Source organism: Macrosteles quadrilineatus, unplaced genomic scaffold, assembly GCF_028750875.1.
Source record: "Macrosteles quadrilineatus isolate MER2022 unplaced genomic scaffold, UCM_ALF_1.0 Scaffold_3__2_contigs__length_128488019, whole genome shotgun sequence".
Taxonomy (NCBI): domain Eukaryota; kingdom Metazoa; phylum Arthropoda; class Insecta; order Hemiptera; family Cicadellidae; genus Macrosteles; species Macrosteles quadrilineatus.
Genome location: NW_026542596.1, coordinates 77,278,390 through 77,299,973, shown reverse-complemented (window position 1 = coordinate 77,299,973; position 21,584 = coordinate 77,278,390). Strand labels below are relative to the sequence as shown.

General features: G+C 35.1%; 1 protein-coding gene across 1 annotated transcript in view; it reads left to right on the top strand.

Moving 5' to 3' along the window:
• Window positions 1–9,804: 9,804 nt before the first annotated feature.
• The window catches only part of LOC128990160 (zinc finger protein 346-like), a 42,148-nt gene continuing 30,368 nt past the window's right edge, over window positions 9,805–21,584 (top strand). Inside the window, exons 1-3 of the mRNA XM_054412434.1 lie at window positions 9,805–10,020; window positions 14,465–14,594; window positions 18,469–18,507. Coding sequence (XP_054268409.1) covers window positions 14,465–14,594; window positions 18,469–18,507 — 169 coding nt within the window. The 5' untranslated portion in view covers window positions 9,805–10,020. The remainder of the gene's footprint in view (window positions 10,021–14,464; window positions 14,595–18,468; window positions 18,508–21,584) is intronic.

The window sequence follows — 21,584 nt, the reverse complement described above, 5'->3', positions numbered from 1 at the left end:
TTAGATTAGTGTAATTAGGAATGGAGATTTATATTTTTATGAATGGAAAGAAAACACATTTTAAATACAAACACTTTATTTACAAGGTGTATCTCTAACCATTGGACATGCAATCAGATATAAAACAAATTGCGTTATTAGAGTTTTTGAAATCTTTTACTTACTCTTAAATTTAGTACTGCGACGATGACGTTTCTTAGTTGATTATTTTTGATTTTTCGTTGCCGTTCATTTTCTTTTTGCCTGTTTAAAAAACTTCAATATCATTAGTCTAAGACTCTACTATTCTTCTTTGAGCAAATAGCTCAAGACGGTCTAGAGGTAAACAATTAACTTTATGGCGTATGGCATAATGTCTTTTCTTTCGTCATTTATTCATATCAAAGCATTTTAAATATTTAATTTTCAATTTTAAAAATTCCTTTTCCAAACTCTCAATTTTCATTTAGCCTACATTACGGTGTTTTATTATAACAACTCAGATTGCAGAATTTTTTGTTTCCCCGGTAAAGTTTTCTGAATTTTCGTTTTGTCGAGCATTCCTCCGCATCACTGCGATAATACTGTTTTCAGACACAAGTTTGATTCAGGGCTCACGAATGTTTAACATTCCCCAAATCCTATAATCATTAAATTAATTCCTTTAAACATCTTCAAAATAAACAAATATAAAAATGTTTGAAATCCAAAAATCGTTTCTTTTGCACCTTTCAATAAAGACAAGGCGTATTTTTTTTTGCGAATAAAATATAAACTCTTATGTCGGATTGAGTTTTAGTCTTAAAATAGGTAACTGTCATTATATATAGCTAGAGCAAACCGCATACCTAGCATTTTTTATCTCAGAAAGTAAAGTAAAGTTTTCAGAAAGTAAACTCGTATAAAATCACCGAACAAACGTGCACTTCATCTTAACACGAAAATAATAAAGTCTAAAACGAAATATATGTATATAGGCCTACAAAAGTAATTAATATTTTTTCTTTAAAAGTACCTGTGAACCAAACTTTCCTAGGGGAAAATCATTAGTATTCTCTGAGAGTATTCTTTGGTCAATACCATTTATCCAAACAGATTTTTGTTGTCTATTTAATTCCTGTAAAATAGCTATGCAGTATCGTAGTTGACTTTGATTTGTAAGCAACTTTTATGATTCTCATATAAAATATTATATAATTGGTTGTTGTTTTATTTGTATCAACAAACCCAAAAAAGTTTAACATTAAATAGAAAAAGAAGAAATTAAAAATGAAAAAGGATGGCGTTTAATTTATAACTAATACCAAAAAGCAGTTGAAGTAACTTTTAAACAGACTAGTTTTTTACATAGTGCTAAACATATATTTTATTAACTAACCTGGAAAAGGGGAGTGTTATATCTTATTCTAAAACTATTCTAAAGTGTATTTATTATTTCAACTGAATCGGTAGACTCCCGCATTTCATCGCTTTCTATGCAACATACAGGCCTAATTGGTTATTTACTATTGTCAAACTGTTCACAATTCATGTTAGTTATAAATCATAAAAATCATTATTTAGTACACAATTATATTTGTGTCATAACGGGAAATACTTCCTCCAAACCAGCTTAAATCGTGTCTGAAAAAATAAGGTTTGTGCGTTTAGCATGTATCTAGCGGCGAGGTAGCCGCGGCCGGGACTGCAGTGACGTCATCGCGCGCAGTCCGCTCTGTCTGGCCCACCTCTTTTACTCGATACATCTTGATCCTCATCTCTCCAACCACCTATACACAATTTTATAACAGCGACCGTTCAAGATAAGACGTAATTGATCATTTATGTCGAGTAAATGGGTAGCAGTAGAGGATCTTAGTTCAAAGTCCTCTGTGAAATAGGCATAGTCCTAAACGAGCGGTCCTAGAAGAGCGACTTGAAATGAAATGAAAATAATGAAATAGAAAATCATTTATTCACACAGGCAAAGTTAGGGCCACATGGCCCTTTCTTACACATAACCTGTAACTTGAATACTCTTGATCAAACTTCAACGAGTAGAGGGCTTCTAAAGTGTCCAAATTTAATATACAGTCTACTGTAGACCTCCGACTGTTAAAATGGAATATGGGTCATCTTAATTGGGAACATGCAATGTACGGCTGTATCAGGTTTTCTTTTGATACAGAAAAAGGTTCTTAGGACTATGTGCAGAGCAGAGCCATAGAGATGAAACATACGCAGAGCTAACAGATTGGACCACTTTATTTAAAAAAAAAATAACAGTTTTACAGTATAATGCATATTCTAATTTACTGCTAAACTTAATCTTTTTCCCACCAGGCAAGATATACACGAACATGAAACACGCAACAGAACAAAATTAAATATTCCACAGCACAGATTGACAAAATTCGGCACATCGCACAAGGCAATACTGTATAAAACCATCGACTATATAACATTTTTTAACAAGCTGCATAAATCTGCAAGGACTACTCAAAATCTTGAAAAACAAGGTAGGCCCTAACTGCTTGGCTTTTAACTTTTACACAACCCATTCTGCAATGTATATGAATATTTTAATACATGTGTAGAAATTAGGTTTTACTTATACAGTATAGATGTATGGCAATCTATGCACGGCAAATACAGTAAATCATTTCATTTCATTAAAAATCTGATAAACTCTACAGCAGTGAAGCGGACACAACGCAACTAACAATAAAATTATTGTCTTAAGATGATCGATGATCCATAAGGATGAAAAATTTACTGTTCTCATCATTATGTTGCCAAAATTGTCATTTTAGCAAATTTAGCTATAGGGAAGTAGCTGTTACCGTATGTGGAACGGGAAAACCTAGGCCCAGGACCGATTTACTTTGTCATTTTTATGTCCCCAGGGGATAAAAACACAATTTGTTCAAATATATATAGTATGTGTGTGTGTGTCCGTGAACGCGTATACTGGACTTGAGTAATTTTTGTCCGATTTTCATTAAATTTGGTTTAAAAATGTGTAAGGTGGGATGGTGGGATACACTTGAATGAGTTCGCGAACCAGTATGATCGCACCATGGGAAGTGCATTTTACGGGGGGATTTATGGGTAAAAATTGGGTATTCTCGTATTTGACCCTCAAAACGCGAAATTTCCCAATTTATATCAAGACCTTTTTAAAGAGATAATACCCCCACCGCAGCAAACCTGCAGACTAAGCGAATTTCCAGTTGCCTGATTGGATTTACCCTAAAATGCATCCTAAAAAATATCACATTTATTCCCTATCTAAATAGAACAAGCTGCTTTACCCGTGCTTTGCAACGGGAAGAAAAGTTGTGCTGATGTGTATTTTAAAATACACCAACTCTATGATTTAAAAGTTTAAACCTAATTACTTTCAAACCCCTACTTTTGATGTTAATAGATCCAAAAGAATATGACAACATACCTTAGTGTAGCAATAGCATCAATTGCTTCATATTGATGCTTCATGAATGACATGTTTTATCATAATTCTTCAATTTTAGCCAAGCTTCTTTACATGTAGCTTACTGTATAAATTACAAAATGAAACTTTGAGCAATACTTTACAAAACGTATACAACCTTTCTTTAAAACCAAACATAACCCTCCTCAATCTACATAAAGCGTCACAAACATATTTTTTAGAGAAAATAAACAAACACCAGTTCATTGTACTGACCAGCTGTTTCATTACCTAAATTAAATCATTTCTGTGGAAGCATGCCAGGCGTAGCCCTTTGGAAATGAGCCTGTGGGGCAGAGCCCTTAGGAAATTTGTCCATATCAATACTTTTCGGCAAATCTACACACTCTAAGCTTCATTTTGATGTGCCATATGCCCATATTTTTATTGGGCAAATGACCTTAACCGTTTACATAAAATTTGATTGTATCACTTTAATAATATAATAGATTAGTTAAACGAGTACTTAGGTTTGCTGCAACAGGGAGGGTAAAAAGGTGTTTTTGTTGTTGTAAAATGTTAATAGTTTATTAAGAAATTAAAGTATTTTACAAATCCGATCAAAATATGTTCATAAACAAGCAAATTACAACAGTTGACTTATTCTCCATAAGAATAACATGGGAAATTTAAATTTACAATTTTTTGGAATTTTCTCTGTAACCATTAGGCGCACAATAATGCTTCAATATAATAAATTATTTGTTTTTTTAAGCTCTACAAAATTGTTTAGAAAGAAATTGTGAAATTTTGTGTTTTTAGGGTCAAAAATGGGAAAACCCTATTTTTGCCCCATAAAACCCCCCATAAACCCCCGTTCCCATGGTCCGATCATGCTGGTTAGCGAACTCGTTCGAATGAATGTAGGTTTACACGTTTATACCAAATTTCATCAAAATCGGATCATTTTTGCTCGAGTTATCGTGCTAACGGACACACACACACACACACACACACACACATATATATGAATTTGAACGGATGGTGTTTTTGGCCTCTAGGGACCTCAAAACGAAAAAGTAAATCGGTTCCGGGTCCAGGTCTTACCATGAGTACTACGGTAATAGCTTATTCCCTATATGGTAAATTCGCTAAAACAACTTAAAATGTAATATATAAAAGTGTTTTTGTACGGATTGGTAACTGAGAAAATTAGAAAAATTGTAAATTTAAGATTTACATGTTATTCTTGGAGAATATTGTAAATGGTTGTAGTTTGGTTGTTTAAGGATATATTTTGATCTTGGCAAATTTACTTATTTAATAAGCTATTAATATTTTACTATAAAACACATCACTTATTAGCATAACTGTAGCAGCAAACCTAGATACTCGTTAAAACTAAATGTTATTTAAATAGATTTAATGATTTAATTGAAAATCAATTCAGACAAAAATGGAAATTCGCTTAGTCGGTAAGTTTGCTGCGGCGGGGGTATTTGTTTAAAAGGGAGTACATCTGCTCATTCATTTGTATAATATTTATTCGAGATTGCAATAACTGTATTATAAGAATACCAGCAGAGTACCCGTCCTTCGTACGGGGTTGGCATATAAGTATAAAATGCTTATTGCAGTTATACTCAACTCAAGCTTTGCATTTGCAATGGTGGAGGACACATTTTGATAAAATTTGCTTCTTTAAATTTACATTATACTATTATAGTATTACACATCTACCATTGCTATAATATTCTAGCACTTCACCTAAACAATAAAGAAAAATAAATTGTTACAAGTTCACAAAATATCAAAAACAATTCACGAAATTAAAAAAAATAAACAACTGTAAACAATCCTAATTTGACAGTTCTCATTGCATGTCACAGTATTTTGTTGCTGCTTAGTCAAAATTATCTATTCTCATAAATGTAAAAAAGATTATAGTGTTGCACCCTGTTGGTAAATCTTATAACTTTTAATGCTTTTGCGTATCATAGAACCAACTTTTTTAGTTGAAAGCTGACTAAATTCCTTAATTCCCTTTAAATATGAATACTCATAAGGTTAACATGGGAAACTACAGAGCCACTGGGGCGGAGCCCGAAAGAACTTTTGAGATAAGAATATGCCTATATGTTAATCGGGAATGTGAGCTACCATCATGCCAAATTTCAGCCCAATCCGTCCAGTAGTTTATGCGTGATTGAACTTCAAACAAACAAACACACAAACTTTCACATTTATAATATTAGTAAGATAATATCACCTGCACAACATAGTTTGATGATTGTCGATAAATATGATACATGCCAATTTTTCAAGCACCTATAGGTGCATTAATTATGGACCGTCGATCTCTAGATCGATGTTATGGACCAGATGTAGCCAATTTTTTATTAAAAAAGAACGCAGTTGTGTGAGCCAGTCACAGAATGCGCTAGTGTATAAAATTCTATTTTATACCTTTTTTGTTGCTGGCCAGGTTGATGGGTGATAACAGTTACTATAATACCAGTTTTTGTCTTGACTCAAGGTAGTTTAGTTTTCATTTAAATAATTGTTTTATCGAAGCATATCATACGATACTGTCCTGTTCTATGTTAAGAGAGGTATAACAATCGATAAAAAATGAATTTCGATATTTTAGACCTTAATTACTTATATTGGTCGTACTGAAAATTTTGCATCGCCGACAAGAGGTCCCTTTTTGCTTTCCTCATCATTTAATTATTTAATTATATTATTTTCCCATAAAAACCCCATAAAATTACGGAAAAATAGGATTTTTCCAAAAATGGCTAGAACAATTTTGATAAAAATGTAGTATGTTATAGTCCTTTAAATTCTGAAAAAAATTTTACAAATCCCATTTCCGTATATTTACTCTCACCGCTTACACATGATATAGGTTGTTGACAAAACTTATGGTAGAAAGTATGTGTCAAAATGCTGATACCGTTTATTTGGACTAAAGTCTGTTTATAAAATGGATATTAGAAAAGGGACCACTTGTCTTCGATAAAACAATTATATGTTATAGTCCTTTAAATTCTGAACAAAATTTTACAAATCCCATTTCCGTATATTTACTCTCACCGCTTAAGCCTAGTCCACACATGGAGACTGAGTCGGCCGACTGTCTGCCGACTGTGCGCGGACAGTCGGCAGACAGTCTGTCAACACAGTTTCAGATACAAGTTTCCGAAGTGTTTTGCGTCCACACTAGCCAGCCAGTGTTTCCATGTTTGTTCGTATGGTGACCGAGGAGGACGTAATTATATCCTGTGTGGGCTTCATTTTTCTGAGCCATGGGCCTAATGAATCTAGGAAGAGACTATGATGGACTCAACATTTTCTCGAGCAAGGTTCGTACGATGGTCGCAATCTTCTATCAGACCTTCAGATTAGGTGGAGGATTTAGTAACTTCACGAGGTTAACTTCTAAAGATTTTGAAATTTTGCTGGGCTTTGTTGGTCTTAATATGTTAAACTTGAAGAGATGAACAATTCAATAAAATGTCATATAATGATATAAATCATTGAAAACTAATTCCAAAACTTTCAAGAAACTCAATCCAGCTCTTTTATTACCACCCAAAAATCATAATATTACCGCTTTGCAGTCTAATTAAATGGGCTGAATGTTGAACACCTTCGGCTTGTATCCAGTCTGCTGTCTCCAGACACGTCCACACATGCAGACTTGAGACAAAAGTTTTGTCTCTTGTCTCCGTGTTTCCCATTCGAACGGGAAACAGAAAACACTGTATTTTGTCTCCAGAAACACCGAAATTTGTCTGCCGACAGTCGGCCGACATACTGGAGACAAAATAGCAACATACTAAAGACAGTCGGCAGACAATGTTTCCGCAGACAAATCGCCATGTGTGGACGAGGCTTTACACATGATATAGGTTGTTGCAGGGACGTATTTAGGTATCTGCCGCCTCTAGGCAACAAAGTTTGCCGCCCCCCTCCCCCCTCCCACACCCACTTTTCAGCGCACACCCCGACCTCACTAATATCACCCCAATGGCCAATACATGCCCTGTCAGCTGATTTTGTAGAAAAATAATCGGTAATATTGCATGCTGCATCAACAAATTAAATAACTTTCACCACTATGATGTTTTTAGCTGTTTTACATGCGTTAAGTTGGTAGCTGAAAGTTGCGTTTTGCCGGCCATGCCAGCTGTCATCGTCATTTGGGGCCCGAGCAGGTTCTTACGCTAAATTATTACTAGGGCCGCAAAATCAGCTGATCGCTTACTTTCTTAAAACAATGCATATTAAATACACAATCAGAATCCATAGCATTGCAATAGAATTGTTTTATTGTCACCGCTGCCTAGCAACTATTATTTTAATGTTTGCTGATTCCTCAAATTATTTCTTCACATAACCTTAAAGTTGTAGATGTGTTGTCTATCAGTGTGCATCATTATTGTGGTGAATACTGAATAGTGCTAAAGTGTGGTGAAAAATAGCGTTTGTACCACGGACCGAAATGGTTTTGCAGCTCTTGGTCGTTTTAAGTCGACTTCGTCTCGAACTTAAAAACTATCTCAAGCCGGCGAAACCTCATTTTCGGCCCTAGGTACGAAATATACTATTTCATTTCGACCCCTTTGAACGGACGTTTTTTGCGCAGTTTTTACGCAAAACATTCTGACTGGGATAGGCCTACACGGAATGCAACTTTTTTTTTATCTAAACAGCATTTTTTAATCCCATTTCGCGGCTTGAAACGGCACACAAATTGTATACAATGGTTCTTAACGCTTTTCGTTGAACACTTTTAGTCAGATCCACTTGAGAGACGTGCTATTGGCTTTGATTTGAAATGAAAGAAATATGTTAACTTATATTATTTTTTAATTTACAAAAAACACATGAATCGCAAAGAAAAAATTACGTACTTTTACAGAAAGAATATACAATTTTAAACTAGCTCAGTTTGGTACAGTAGTAAGTATTTTGTTCACACTTTCCTTCTTGATTTTAACCTAGCAAAAGAAACTTGCAGCAGTTGCAGCTAGCGCTGCCGCTGCGTAGTGGTGTATGAAGTAAACAAAGGGGAGTGTTTTCTTCGTTTATCACTACATAGCGGCCGACACGACGATCCGCTCCCCCGGCGAACGTGTCCGCCAGACCAATAGGGCAGCAAGGACAACTCTACACAGCTGTGAAATAAACTATTGACGTTTGTTTGACTTTAATGCGTTCTGAAATAGTTTTATACTTAGTCAAAATATTTGAAATGGCTGTTTTGCCGTTCCCAGAATTATTTGCAAAAATTCTTTTAGATTAAAACCTCTGTAATTTTATTTTTTACCCTCAAAATTTTGCCGCCCCTAAAATTTGCCATTCGGAAATATGTGCCTGGGTTGTTGGCAAACTTATGGGAGAAAGTATGTGTCAGAATGCTGATACTGTTTATTTGGACTAAAGTCTGTTTATAAAATGAATATTAGAATTCATAAAATGGACCACTTGTCGTTATGGCGAAATAACATTGAGCGACAGAGGTAGGCTACCTTTTCTCAGACCGCTAAGAAAATGATTTATGTCGACCTTTTACGTCTTCAACTCGATTTTTTAACCGATACTGTCCTGTTCTATGATAAATGATGTATAACAATGGATAAAAAACCTAATTTAGATATTTTCGACCTTAATTACTTATATCAGCAGTACTGAAAATTTTGCATCGCCAACAAGAGATCCCTTTTCGCTTTTCACATCACATATAGATGGGAAGTCTACAGTACATCAAATAGTCAATGATATAAGCACAGATAAAACATATGTTTTATCTATGATATAAGTCAAAATCGAAAATTCCCGACAAGAGGTCCCTATTCGCTTTGCACATCACTATTAAAGTGGACAAGGTTGAGGAAAGAGGGAATTGAAATTGAAATACTGTAAGGAAAATGAAAACGAAACGAGTAAAAAAACCGAAAAAACAACGAAAAATCACTAGTCGGTTAGTGGGACTAGTGGGAGTGGACAGTGGAGTCACGGAATGCAGTGAGTGGTCGGTTCTCGGTTCGGTACAGACCCAGACTGTCATTCCATCCATTCCACTCCGCACTCGTCGTCGACGTCAACTCGTTTTTCTTTGACTTTGATTCTTTCGTCCCGTGTAGGCTTACTCTACTACTCGCCGTGACTCGTCTCGTCTCGTCACTCGGTCGACGACTCACTCACAACACGAACACAAAACATAACAGACAACAAGAACACTGAACGACTGAACACACAGCTCAACTTGAGTTGAGGTTGAGACTTTCACACACTAACCCTACTCTACTCTACTGCTATGCTACTCTCACTCTCTGCTACTCAGTACTCACTCACTCAAATCTCAAAGTTCAGTACAGACCGTAGGCCTAGAAATCCAGAAAAGAATTCATAGAATAATAATTACAGTATTTACCTAGGCTGAGGCATAGATAAAACATACCTATGTTTTATATGGCTTAGGCTAGTAGAATTAGAATATGACATGTGAATGAACCGAACAAGCAAACGTAAAATCGGTAAAATTGACACATTGTTTGACTGATGTGTTGCTTTTATTTAGTCGCTTGCTTGTGTGTCTGGCCTAAAATCCCTAGAAGGTAAGTTATGACTTAATTTAGGCTATTTTCCTAAATGTGACGTAGGCCTAGGCTAGATTCTTAAGGCATACCCTAGGTTAGCCATAGGCCTAGTTAGGATGCTATCTTTTGGATGCTCATAATAGCCTGCAATCGATGCTCAGCAGTTACTTTGGAGAAAAAAATCGCATGAAGGTTTCTAAACGAATCGATAGTTTCAATCGATACTAGCATAACCCAGTTAAGAAACTGTATCCAAAGATTCATAGCCTATTTGGGTATACTTCCATATCTGTTGGCACAAACAACCGAATGAAAATATCAATTGACATATTGATTATTTCATGCGATATATTATTTGGTTAGTTAGGTTATGTTAACCTATTAACCGAACGAGATATCAAATTTAAAAAATAGGCCTAATGATTGATATTTTTATTCGGTTGTTGACAACAGATAAGTTATGAAAGTCTACCCTTAAAGGCCTAGCCTAGTTGAAAGTTGGCTAAAACATAGCCTATTATAGGCCTAAGTCGGTCAATTCATTTTATTTGATTTAAACAAAAATTTGTTACACCTAGTGTGTTATACGCCAATGGCAATTTTTTTTGGTTTTGAAAGGGATTGGTCCAAAGCTTGGTAATTATTCCATATAGGTGCCTCCAAACGAAAAAATCCAAATAAGTATACCATTATTTTTTCACAGCTGATGAATATTTCTCAAGATATCGCCGTAATAATATACAAAATTAAAATAAAGAAGGTACGGTAGGATGGATGACATTTACAAGTGCAATGAACTATGGGTTAAGTAAGCCAACAGCTTATTGTTTTCAATCATAATCAAGCAAATGGAAGTGACAACTTAAATTAGCTAGCTCTGATTCTGCAATATGAAAATAACCTGATTGTTACACTTTTAACTTTCTAAGACCAATAAGTTAACACATTAAAAAAAATGTATTCTTATTAATGATTTACTTATTGAATTATATTTTGCCGGTTAAAAATTACATAATAAAATGGTGCTATTCTAACATAACCTAACCTAACAAAACCTCTAGAATGTAAGCAAACTACTTTTGATGTCAGGAAAGGCATGTCAGGGTGGTAGGTCGTGCTTAGTGGGAATTGGTGACTGCATTAACCCTCCAAGTGTTATGTGTCGAAAAATCGACACATAACACACTTTGTGTAGTGTTTTGTGTCGATTTTTTGACTCACAAACACTGTTTACGGCGAAGGCTCTATGACTGACAAAATCGGATTGAACTGGATCGAGTTAGGTATCGTTTTATTTGGCAGAATCTAAGCTTTCTCCCGAGGTCTGTCTCTAAGCGCTTTTTTTTCTCGAGCTGATCATATAATTATAGCAGACAGCTGACGTGCGTATTTGTAAACAGCTTGGTTAACCTCGCACCGATGACTGATGTGTTTTATTCCGTTTATCATTGTTTTAGTGTTAAAAATCAAAAGTAGTGATATACGTGGTGCATTATAAGAAGAATTAAGTGATTTTGAAGGGCTGGTTGATGATCCTGAAGAAGTAGTGATATTGATGTAAATTATCAGCCAGATTCCTAGCTATGGTTAGGCTATGCATTCTTAGCTAAACGCTATGTACTGAAATCTGTTTTTTTTCCATAACTTATTTATTTGCAAATCTACTTCCTTATCTAATATATAAAATTCTCGTGTCACAGTGTTTGTCTGCAAACTCCTCCGGAACGACTTCACCGATCGTTATGAAATTTGGTGTGTAAATTCTGTAGGTATGCGAATCGGACGTAAACTATTTCCCGTTTCGAAATTCTTAAAAGGGCTCCGCCCCAGTGGCTCTGGAGTTTCCCATGTTAACCTTATGAGAAATGGAATTAATGAATCTTAACAGCTGTTTCAATTAAACAAGTTGGTTCTGTTCTATGATGTTCAATAGCATTAAAGTTACAAGGATTACCAACAGGGTGCAGCACTATTATTTCTTTTACATTTATGACAACAGCTAATTTGCAACCAAAAGGTGAGTGAGCGTAGCGAACGAGCTCCAAACCCAAAAGTGAGTGAGCGTAGCGAACGAACTTCAACCAGGACGTGATTGAGCGATGCAAACGAGAGATGCGAGTGAGCGTAGCGAACGAGCTAACCTGAAGGCAAGTGAGCGCAGCGAACGAGCTCCAACCTAAAGGTGAGTGAGCGTAGCGAACGAGCTCCAACCCAAAGGTGAGTGAGCGTAGCGAACGAACTTCAACCAGGACGTGATTGAGCGATGCGAACGAGATCATCTTGAAAATTAAACAAAACGGTACTTTCTTTCCATCGGTCTGTCTTAGGGGAAACCTATAACTTAGGCGATACGAAGTTCGCTGGGTCAGCTAGTATTATTATATATTTGTAATCCTCATAAAATTTAGAACAAAGTGGCTATTTTCAAATATTTATAGGCCTATAATTTATACAATTTCATTGAGCGCAAACTTATTTTTTTTTTGAAATTTTCCAAAATTTTTTTTACCTAAAAAATTTTTTTGAAACAAGTGTTTCTTATGTTTTATGTATAATATTGAAGTCCATGATTTTCCAAACAAAATGGTATATAGAACAGTATAACTAACATTGTTTTTAAGCTTCTCAGATCCGTTTTAATAAAACCTTGCAAATGCGCAAAAAATAGGCAAACATTAAGGCCAAAACTAGGGACACTCGGAGGGTTAAGTGTTGTGAAGTTAGGTTAGATTTGGAAGGTAAAGTTTAGGTTACCTATAATGTATCAAGACTTTGAAGTGTTTTTCACTGGATTTTAATTTTACAAAAACAGTCTGCAGGCGCCATAAACTAACAACTCGATACATTATAACCTAAACTTTAACTTAGGCTACCTACTCTAACCTACCTTCAAAGGACTTAAGTTAATGCAGTCACCAATTCACATAAAGCACGACCTACCACCCTGACATGCCTAATTCAGAACTACATGTAGACTAATTAGTCCACCAGCCCATCTATATCTCCATAATGTGACAAAATTCCTATTATAGAAAACATTATTGACTACAGAATCACTTGAAATGTTCTACAACGATGTTATCATGTTTAATCAACGATGTTATTCTTCTCATCAACCATGTTACTCTCTTCACTTAACGAAGTAAAATGACGTCAATAGGCATAATGCTGATGACAGAATCAGAGTGAGTTAATAAAGTTCAAAAGTTGTTACTTCCAGTTGCTTGTCGTGTGGTTGAAAGCAGTCAGCTGTTAGTAGGCTTTGTTAACCCACAGTTCATTCCACTTGTAAATGTTATCCATCCTACCTTCTTTATTGTAATGTTGTGTATTTTTACGGCGATATCTTGAGAAATATTCATCAGCGGTGAAAAATAATGGTATATTTGGATTCAGGAGGTAAAAAACTATAAAGTAAGATATCAAAATTAAAAATTTGTTTGGAGGCACCTATACGGGATAAATACTCAAAGGGTGTTCTTGTTAAGTAAGTACAAGGCCTACCTAACGTCGACCTTTTTGTCAGATAGTTGGCCCATCATTAATTCATACGTAGCCCAATGACAAATGGCATCTGGGTCTGGAAACGATCTGGCATGGATTCAAACCAACGACCTTCAGATTTAAGGCGAGCACTAGAATACCACTCGGATACCATAATGTGCACTAAGTTATGGCATTACTTTAATAAGTCAAAGAAAGAGGTCTAATTAAGTTAGTTCAAGTAAGGTCTACTATACTAAAAAATTGGGGTTTCCTGTTTTTGACCCTCAAAACTTAAAATTTCCCAAATTTTCTCTAGACCATTTTGAAGAGCTTATAAAACAAATAATTTAATACATTGAAGTGTTTCTTTATGATTATTGGTTACGGATGTAGTGACTCGCTACAAGACAATAGGTAGCGCAAGTCACGTGACACTGTTACATGCGCGTGCAGTCTCCCCGCCACAGGCACGCGCGACGAATCGACACAGAACTGTAGTAGTGTGCCCGCTTGCTGCAGATCAACTAGTCCGGATAAGTAGTAGCATAAGAATGTCTAGCTAATAGATATAGGGGTTGGGGAAGGGTGTAGGCAAGGGCAAATTTAATTTAATTATGTAATTTATTAGGTTCTCGAATGGTCGTGGTCTGGCAATCCATATCTGGGGGATAGTATTTTGCATCCCCATTTTATCTATTTACATCACTACCGATGTAATGTCTATAGGCTTATATTTACGTAACATTTACATGCCACTATATCACTGGTGTCGGTGTTACATTTGGACAGGACGGGAGAGTTATGGTAGCAAGATATATTTCTTATGTGTTTCAGCTATCACTTTACCCATTTCTCCCAAATTGTTATTTTTAGTTTTAACATTTTACCATGGCAAATGCATAATAAAAATAAAATAATTGTAATAGATACAGTAACTTTAATCTGAATCAAGTTTTCATTTAAAATATGTTTTCAGATGTACACCTATAGATCACCATTGATGGATGATGAAGATTCCAAGAGAGATGTTAAAGTTTTCACCCCTACAGGTCCTACATTCCCATCAAAAGCTCTTGCTTCTTCACATCCCAAATCAAGCTCTACTCGTAAGCTATTGATTAATTAGTATTGAAAATCTGTGGTTTGATTTGACGTAAAAGTCTAAATATACGGTACGTCTACTTGTAGTAAAGTTTAAAGGAATGTAAAAACGTCATCTTTAAAGATATTTTTTAACCATTTATTGTAAATTGTTTATAGATGGGGCATTTTGTTTTACTGTGAGGTTTCTGAACCATGATGGTGTAATATATTTAATTTGATTGATTTGATTGACATGATTGATTTTAATTCACAGGTTTGCAGATGCATAAACTATTTCATCCAGTTAAAAATCCCCCAACCTTTTTTTTTGTTTTAAAACTTTTAAAATTGTGCAATCTCGGATAGCAATTTTTAAATGGAGGAAGGATGTTGTGGATTTTAATAATTTTTAAATTAGTCTGGCCTTAATTAGTCTGGACTGAATTAATTATTACTGTTTTATTAAGTTTCTGTTTTATAGCAAATTTCCCATCATTAGGGAATAAACATTTAGGCTACTGGAGGTCTCATGGTAAGATTTGAACCTGTGATCAATTTACTTTTTTTTGTTTTGTCTCCAGATGCAAAAAAAAATCTGTTCAAATTTTTAAGATACTAGCTATTTGGCCTGCTCTTTGCTGGGGTAAATTTTTGAATAGAAAAATAAATACCGAAGCGAACTGCAGGTCATACAGCTAGTAATATACATGAGAAGAACAACCATACTACTTTTTTTAAATTCATTGTTAAGCCCCTGAGCTGTAGATAATATTGTAAGAATAGATTCCTTACGTCAATAGCTCATTGAATCGTGAGTTTCACTTCGGTACATGTTTCGACACATTGTCATCATCAGCTGAGTACTAGTAAAGTTTTTATTCACCCGATTAGATGGCTTCGTCATTGTTGAATTAAATAAACACGGGGAAAAAGGTTATTTTGATGAATTGATCAATGCAGAATGCGCCATAAAAGCCATTCCTGATGAGGATTATAAAACTGTCACTCGAAATATAATTTCAAAGAAAATCAACATTAAATATGAAAATAATTCTTACTTATCAGCTACACAAAAACGTCAATATTTAGCGTTAAACAATATAAAGAGTAAACTAATCGAAAACAAAGCCATTCTATGCAAAGCAGACAAAGGTAATACTGCAGTTATCATGTACAAAGATGAGTATGTAAACAAGGTTAAACATTTTATAGAGAACAATAATATCACAGCTTTGAACAAAGATCCGACTCCCATATATCAAGAGAGGATCAATTGTCTTATAAATAAAAGTAAACCACTTCTATCCCCTGACATTATTAAACGCCTAAAAGAGATGAACCCTCATGCACCAACGCTACGTGGATTGCCTAAACTCCACAAAGAAGGAACCCCAATCCGCCCTTAAGTTAATTACATCTCAGCACCAACTTACAAAGCTGCAAAACATTTTGAAAGTATTCTAAAAACTCATATTATTCTTGAAAATCATCACAGCGACTTATATAGGCTTACCTCCGTCAGTAGTCCAAAATTGTGTCTTTTTCAACTAATGTTGTTCAAAGCTTACATGTTTCGTTGCACTGCAACATCGTCAGAGCTTTTTGTCAAAAACATCAAATGATTTATACATAAAACAAAACACGGAACACGAAACATTTAAACACGTAATAATTGATAGCGCTATCGACACGGCACGGCAGCGGTTGTAGGTAGACTGGACACGGGTTAAGTAACTTCGTCCCGTGTCCAGTCCACCTACAACCGCTGCCGTGCCGTGTCGATAGCGCTATCGTGTTATTACGTGTTTAAATGTTTCGTGTTCCGTGTTTTGTTTTATGTATAAATCATTTGATGTTTTTGACAAAAAGCTCTGACGATGTTGCAGTGCAACGAAACATGTAAGCTTTGAACAACATTAGTTGAAAAAGACACAATTTTGGACTACTGACGGAGGTAAGCCTATATAAGTCATTATTCGTAGTCCAGGGGCTATCAGAATGAATAATAATCATCACAGCTTAAAAAATATGTATGAACTCATAGACAATATCAAGAATTTTAACACCAAACCCCATCAACTACTGAGTTCATTTGACATAGTAAACCTATACACAAATGTACCTATAGATGAAACTCTGACGATTTTGAACAACCACCTAAATTCATCAAATACCCTAGAACCTCAAGCAATAGATGAGTTAATGGAACTTCTAGCAGAGATATTAAAACAAAATTATTTTATGTTTGAATACAAATTTTACCAACAAACAGATGGTCTAGCCATGGGTTCACCACTATTAGGGTTTTTAGCCAATATCTACCTCGTTCATATCGAAAATGAACACATCTTTTCAAATAAAAACAAATATAAGGACAAAATATAATTCTACTATAGATACGTAGACGACACAATATTGTTATTCAGTGGAAAAAATAGACAACTAAACCTCCTCCACAACAACCTCAACAAAATAGCCCCAAAACTGAAATTCACCATTGAAATAGAAAATAATAACCAACTCCACTTTCTCGATTTAACCCTGAAAAAGAAGGACACGAAACTTGAATTCAGCATTTACAGAAAACCGACCTCAACTGATCAAACAATTCATGCCAGCTCATACCATCCACATTCACAAAAAATGGGTGCCTACAACTCAATGATACATCGTTTACTAAGTATACCATTAAATAAATCCGATTTTGATTCAGAGGTAGCTATAATCAAACACATCGCTAGGGCAAATTTATGTTGACAGTTTAGTGGACAGACTTATCACCAAACATAAGAACAAACGAGAAACTAACATTGAAACTTGTCAACTAAACCATGAAAATAAGGCTAAATATGTATGTATTGACAAACGAGAAACTAACATTGAAACTTGTCAACTAAACCGTGAAAATAAGGCTAAATATGTATGTATTGAATACAGTCACACCATTCAACACACATTGAACAAATCTATGAGGGATAACAACTTAAGCCTAGTCTTCAACACAAAGAACAAAACAAAAAACTTGCTGAATTACAAAACGCCAAATGCAAAAACTAATACTAATAACAAAACTGGTGTCTACAAACTAAACTGTGCCGACTGCCCAAGCATATATATAGGCCAAACTGGTCGCGGGTTTAACACACGATTTAAAGAACACAGACCAAACCCTAGGACGAACAAACAGAAGTCAGCATTCAGCCAACATATAATCGACAACAACCACTCATTCGGAACAATAGAAGACAGTCTAGAAATACTCCACATTTGTGAAAAAGGCAGAAATTTGGACACGTTAGAAGAATATGAAATCTACAGAGCTCATAAAAATAAGGACGCAAATGAATTTGTTCTAAACAAAAAACTAAATTTCAGCTCCAACTCGATATTCAATTCTATCATTCCTACCAAAGAAACAGCTGTCCACTGCCTCAGAGATAACAATGATAAACCTGGATAAATAGTCAGTCTGTCCCCGACCCGCGGCGTGACCGTGTACTTTGTTCAAGCAGGCCTGCATGTCTTAAAGCTTTACGTGTTGTAAATGTATATGTTCCGTGTCGTATTCGTGTTACGTGTTACGTGTTTATTTGATTGAACAATGACGAAGCCATCTAATCGGGTGAATAAAAACTTCACTAGTACTCAGCTGATGATGACAATGTCTCGAAACATGTACTGAAGTGAAACTCACGATTCAATGATGAGCTATTGACGTAAGTAATCTATTCTTACAATAACCATACTACAATCAAACTATCATTAAATCTCAAAACAGTCCACAATTTTTTTAAGTTAGATTTTTTTCAGCCTGTCTTGACTTTAATGTAAAAAAAAAAACTGCTTAAAGAGTAGATATTAAGATGTATAAATAAATAAATTATGTATTTTTTTCAGCATACTCGAGACCAAGTTCTTCCAATGAAGCACCAAAATGTAAGTCCTATTCAGGTGATCAAATCAATATCAATAATGAGTTCATTTTATTAATTTACGTTTTACTGAAATCAATAGGCAAACAGCAAATTTTCTAATTAGAAACGTGTCATCATTAAGTATGCCTACATAAAGTAGAATTTGTTTGGAATATTTGGTAACTTGTTTCGAGCTCTCTATAAGGACTAATAATCTGTTTGAAATCAAATTCATACCTAATGTGCTGACTGCTCATATAAAATTATTATACTGGAATAGTTCTTTTAAGGCCTATTTTGCTTGGAGCGATTGCAGCGATAATCGCTCCGCAATAGTAGCCGGGCACTGCTCTGACGGAGTTTGCGTTGTCCTGTTTTGCTTGGAGCGACTATCGCCAGAGCCGCTAGCTACAGTCGCGGACCACTGCCCCGGGTACCAGTCTGAGAATCGCGCCGCGACTGGTGCGATTACAGGGTGACCCACGAGGGGTGTCTCAAATTGATAACGGAAAAACGGCTTAACCTACAAGGATTAAATGAAATTATTTTCCACTAAATCGACCCCAAGGAATAACGAAAAAATATTTTAAACTTTTTCCTGATACAGGGTGTGCCAAAAACTGAGGGTCACTAGTTTGAATCTTGGAATTTTCAAAAGTAAACATATGTCATATTATACACCATTTTAAAGGTATTTGATAGACAAACATTTTGGCAAAAACAGAAATTAATAATCTTTTCCGTTTTAAATTGGCGGCAGTTTTTTTGGAGAAAATCTATTTTTTTAATACTCTGTGTTTTCTATACCAATGCACTTAGCCCTTCTCCGGTTAAAATTTCTTACTCGTTATCAAATTAGCTTTACTGTGATATACTACAAGTAAAGTTTTTTTTTAAATAATAAAAATTCCCCAAAAATTTAATTTTACAAAATTTTAAAATATATTTCAAAATTTTTAAATAGCAACATATGTCAAGTGGCACATAATTTTATAGGTTTTTCAATTCTTAACAACTTTGTAATCTACTCTTACTGCGGCATATCAACTCGAAAGAAAACTCAGAAAACTTTATTAATTTTTTTAGATATCACTCGTCTATTCAAGATTCAAATATAGAATGTTTGACTGTTCTTGGAACAGTCAAAACTTTGAGTAGAGCCTCGTCTTCTAACTCCTCACTGAAGAGAAAGGTTGCAACACACACTCATGACTACACTATTGTGAGCGCTGGTGTTCAAGTCAACGATATAAACAACTCATGGATCGCTGGCTCAGTGTTGGCCGCGCGGTCCGGGGCTCCCCCACTCTCTACTGGCAGAAGCCGGCGCAGCCCATACACTTACCGTACAAAACACACCTTTTTAGATGCTGCTCTGTTTGAATATGTAGAGATGAAAAATTGCTAATGCATGTCAAACTCTTTTTACAATTAAAAACTTAATGTATGTTTTGTTTCTTGCATAGAATAATCCATTTGAACTCTTTAAAACTACCCATTCACTAAACTTGATTTTAGATGGTTTTTTTTCACACAACTGACATGACTAGTTCAAAACTATGCATGGTAAAATAATAAGTAATTGCAAAGAAAGGATAGTAAGTACAAAATTTGTCATTTCACACTCGATTTATTAATGAAAACAACATTAAATATTTTTTAATAAAATAATTTTGGTGAGTTTCTGTCGCAGACCTATGTTAGTCGTAAACGTGATACTTTTTTGTTTAGCTGAGTGGTGGCAATATACTTTAATAAAAAGGTCACAAACAAACTTAATTAATTGCAATTTATTGGTGTCTTCCCCAAAACAAATTGAAATATTCTCGACATGCCCCTTAAAAATAGTGCCCACAGAATGGGAACACGCGGCTAAAAATAGTCTTTTTGTGTTAAAGTTTCCTTTATGTTGAAGCTGACAAGTTAATACATTGTAAACTTACTTAACTACCTTAAAACATCTTCGTGTGTACTAATGAGCTTACCTTTAGTTACATAATCAGTCAGTTGAGTATATAATAACTCAAATTGTCTTTTTCTTTTTTTTGAGGAATTATTGCACAAGATGTGAATAGTACATTATACCTAACGAATATCAACCCGACCTACCATCATAACCCATAGTGTTGACTGACCTTGTAACAGCCGGCTCCAATACTTTCTGTTACACGGGTCCCCGGTAGCTCAGATGAAGGGCGGGGTTGACTGAGAGCAATCTTGCTGATGACACTATTAATTATTTGTATTTGAAGGCACCACCTTGTTGAGGGTGATTCAGCAGGAGGGTAACAAGGAACCCCAAATCCTTTCCAGAAGTCAAGTTTTACTCAGTCAGTAAACAGGGATTTGATAAACGTGAGATGTTAATTGGCCGTGTCTTAACAAACCTTGAATTGAAAAAAAAAATCGTCTCACTAAACTTACTAATGTTAAATTGAAATCTTTCTTTGTAACTCCCAAGTAATAATATTAAGCTATTTGTTTAAATCCATAGGTAAACAAAAGTACTCAAAACTGAATGCTGAGACACAGATTTATTATGGTATTTAAAAATGTCAAACACAATTGTCTCAGTGATAACAAAAGAAAAGATTCTTAATCAGATAATAGTGGCTCTCCCTTGATTTAGAATTTATACCAAAACACAATCTAAATAAATTCAATAATCTCCTAGGATATTAAGGAACAGATAGTTCTCAATTAAAATAGTTCCCAAGAATTTATAGATAGGCAAAGATATCCTTATCGCTAAATAAACAGATTAAAGTATCAGAGAACACTTAATTATTACTTCACAATTCTTTAAATTATTCACAAAATAGACATGTCCTGACGGTGGCCACCGGAACACCTAAACAAAACAAAGTAGACACAAATATCTTAAGAGCTAGACATATTTACAACAAAGGATTCGTTGAAAGAGAATCCAGATTATGAATCCATTGTGCTGTATCGATGACAGTCCCAGTTTCCGTTGCCGAAAATAATCACCAGATATTGAAAATCTGAAGTCACTCACCGAGTTATGGGGCCCCAATCACACAGTCACCTCGACAATACACATCCGGTCGCGATACCGTGCAGCAGTGGCAGCCGCAA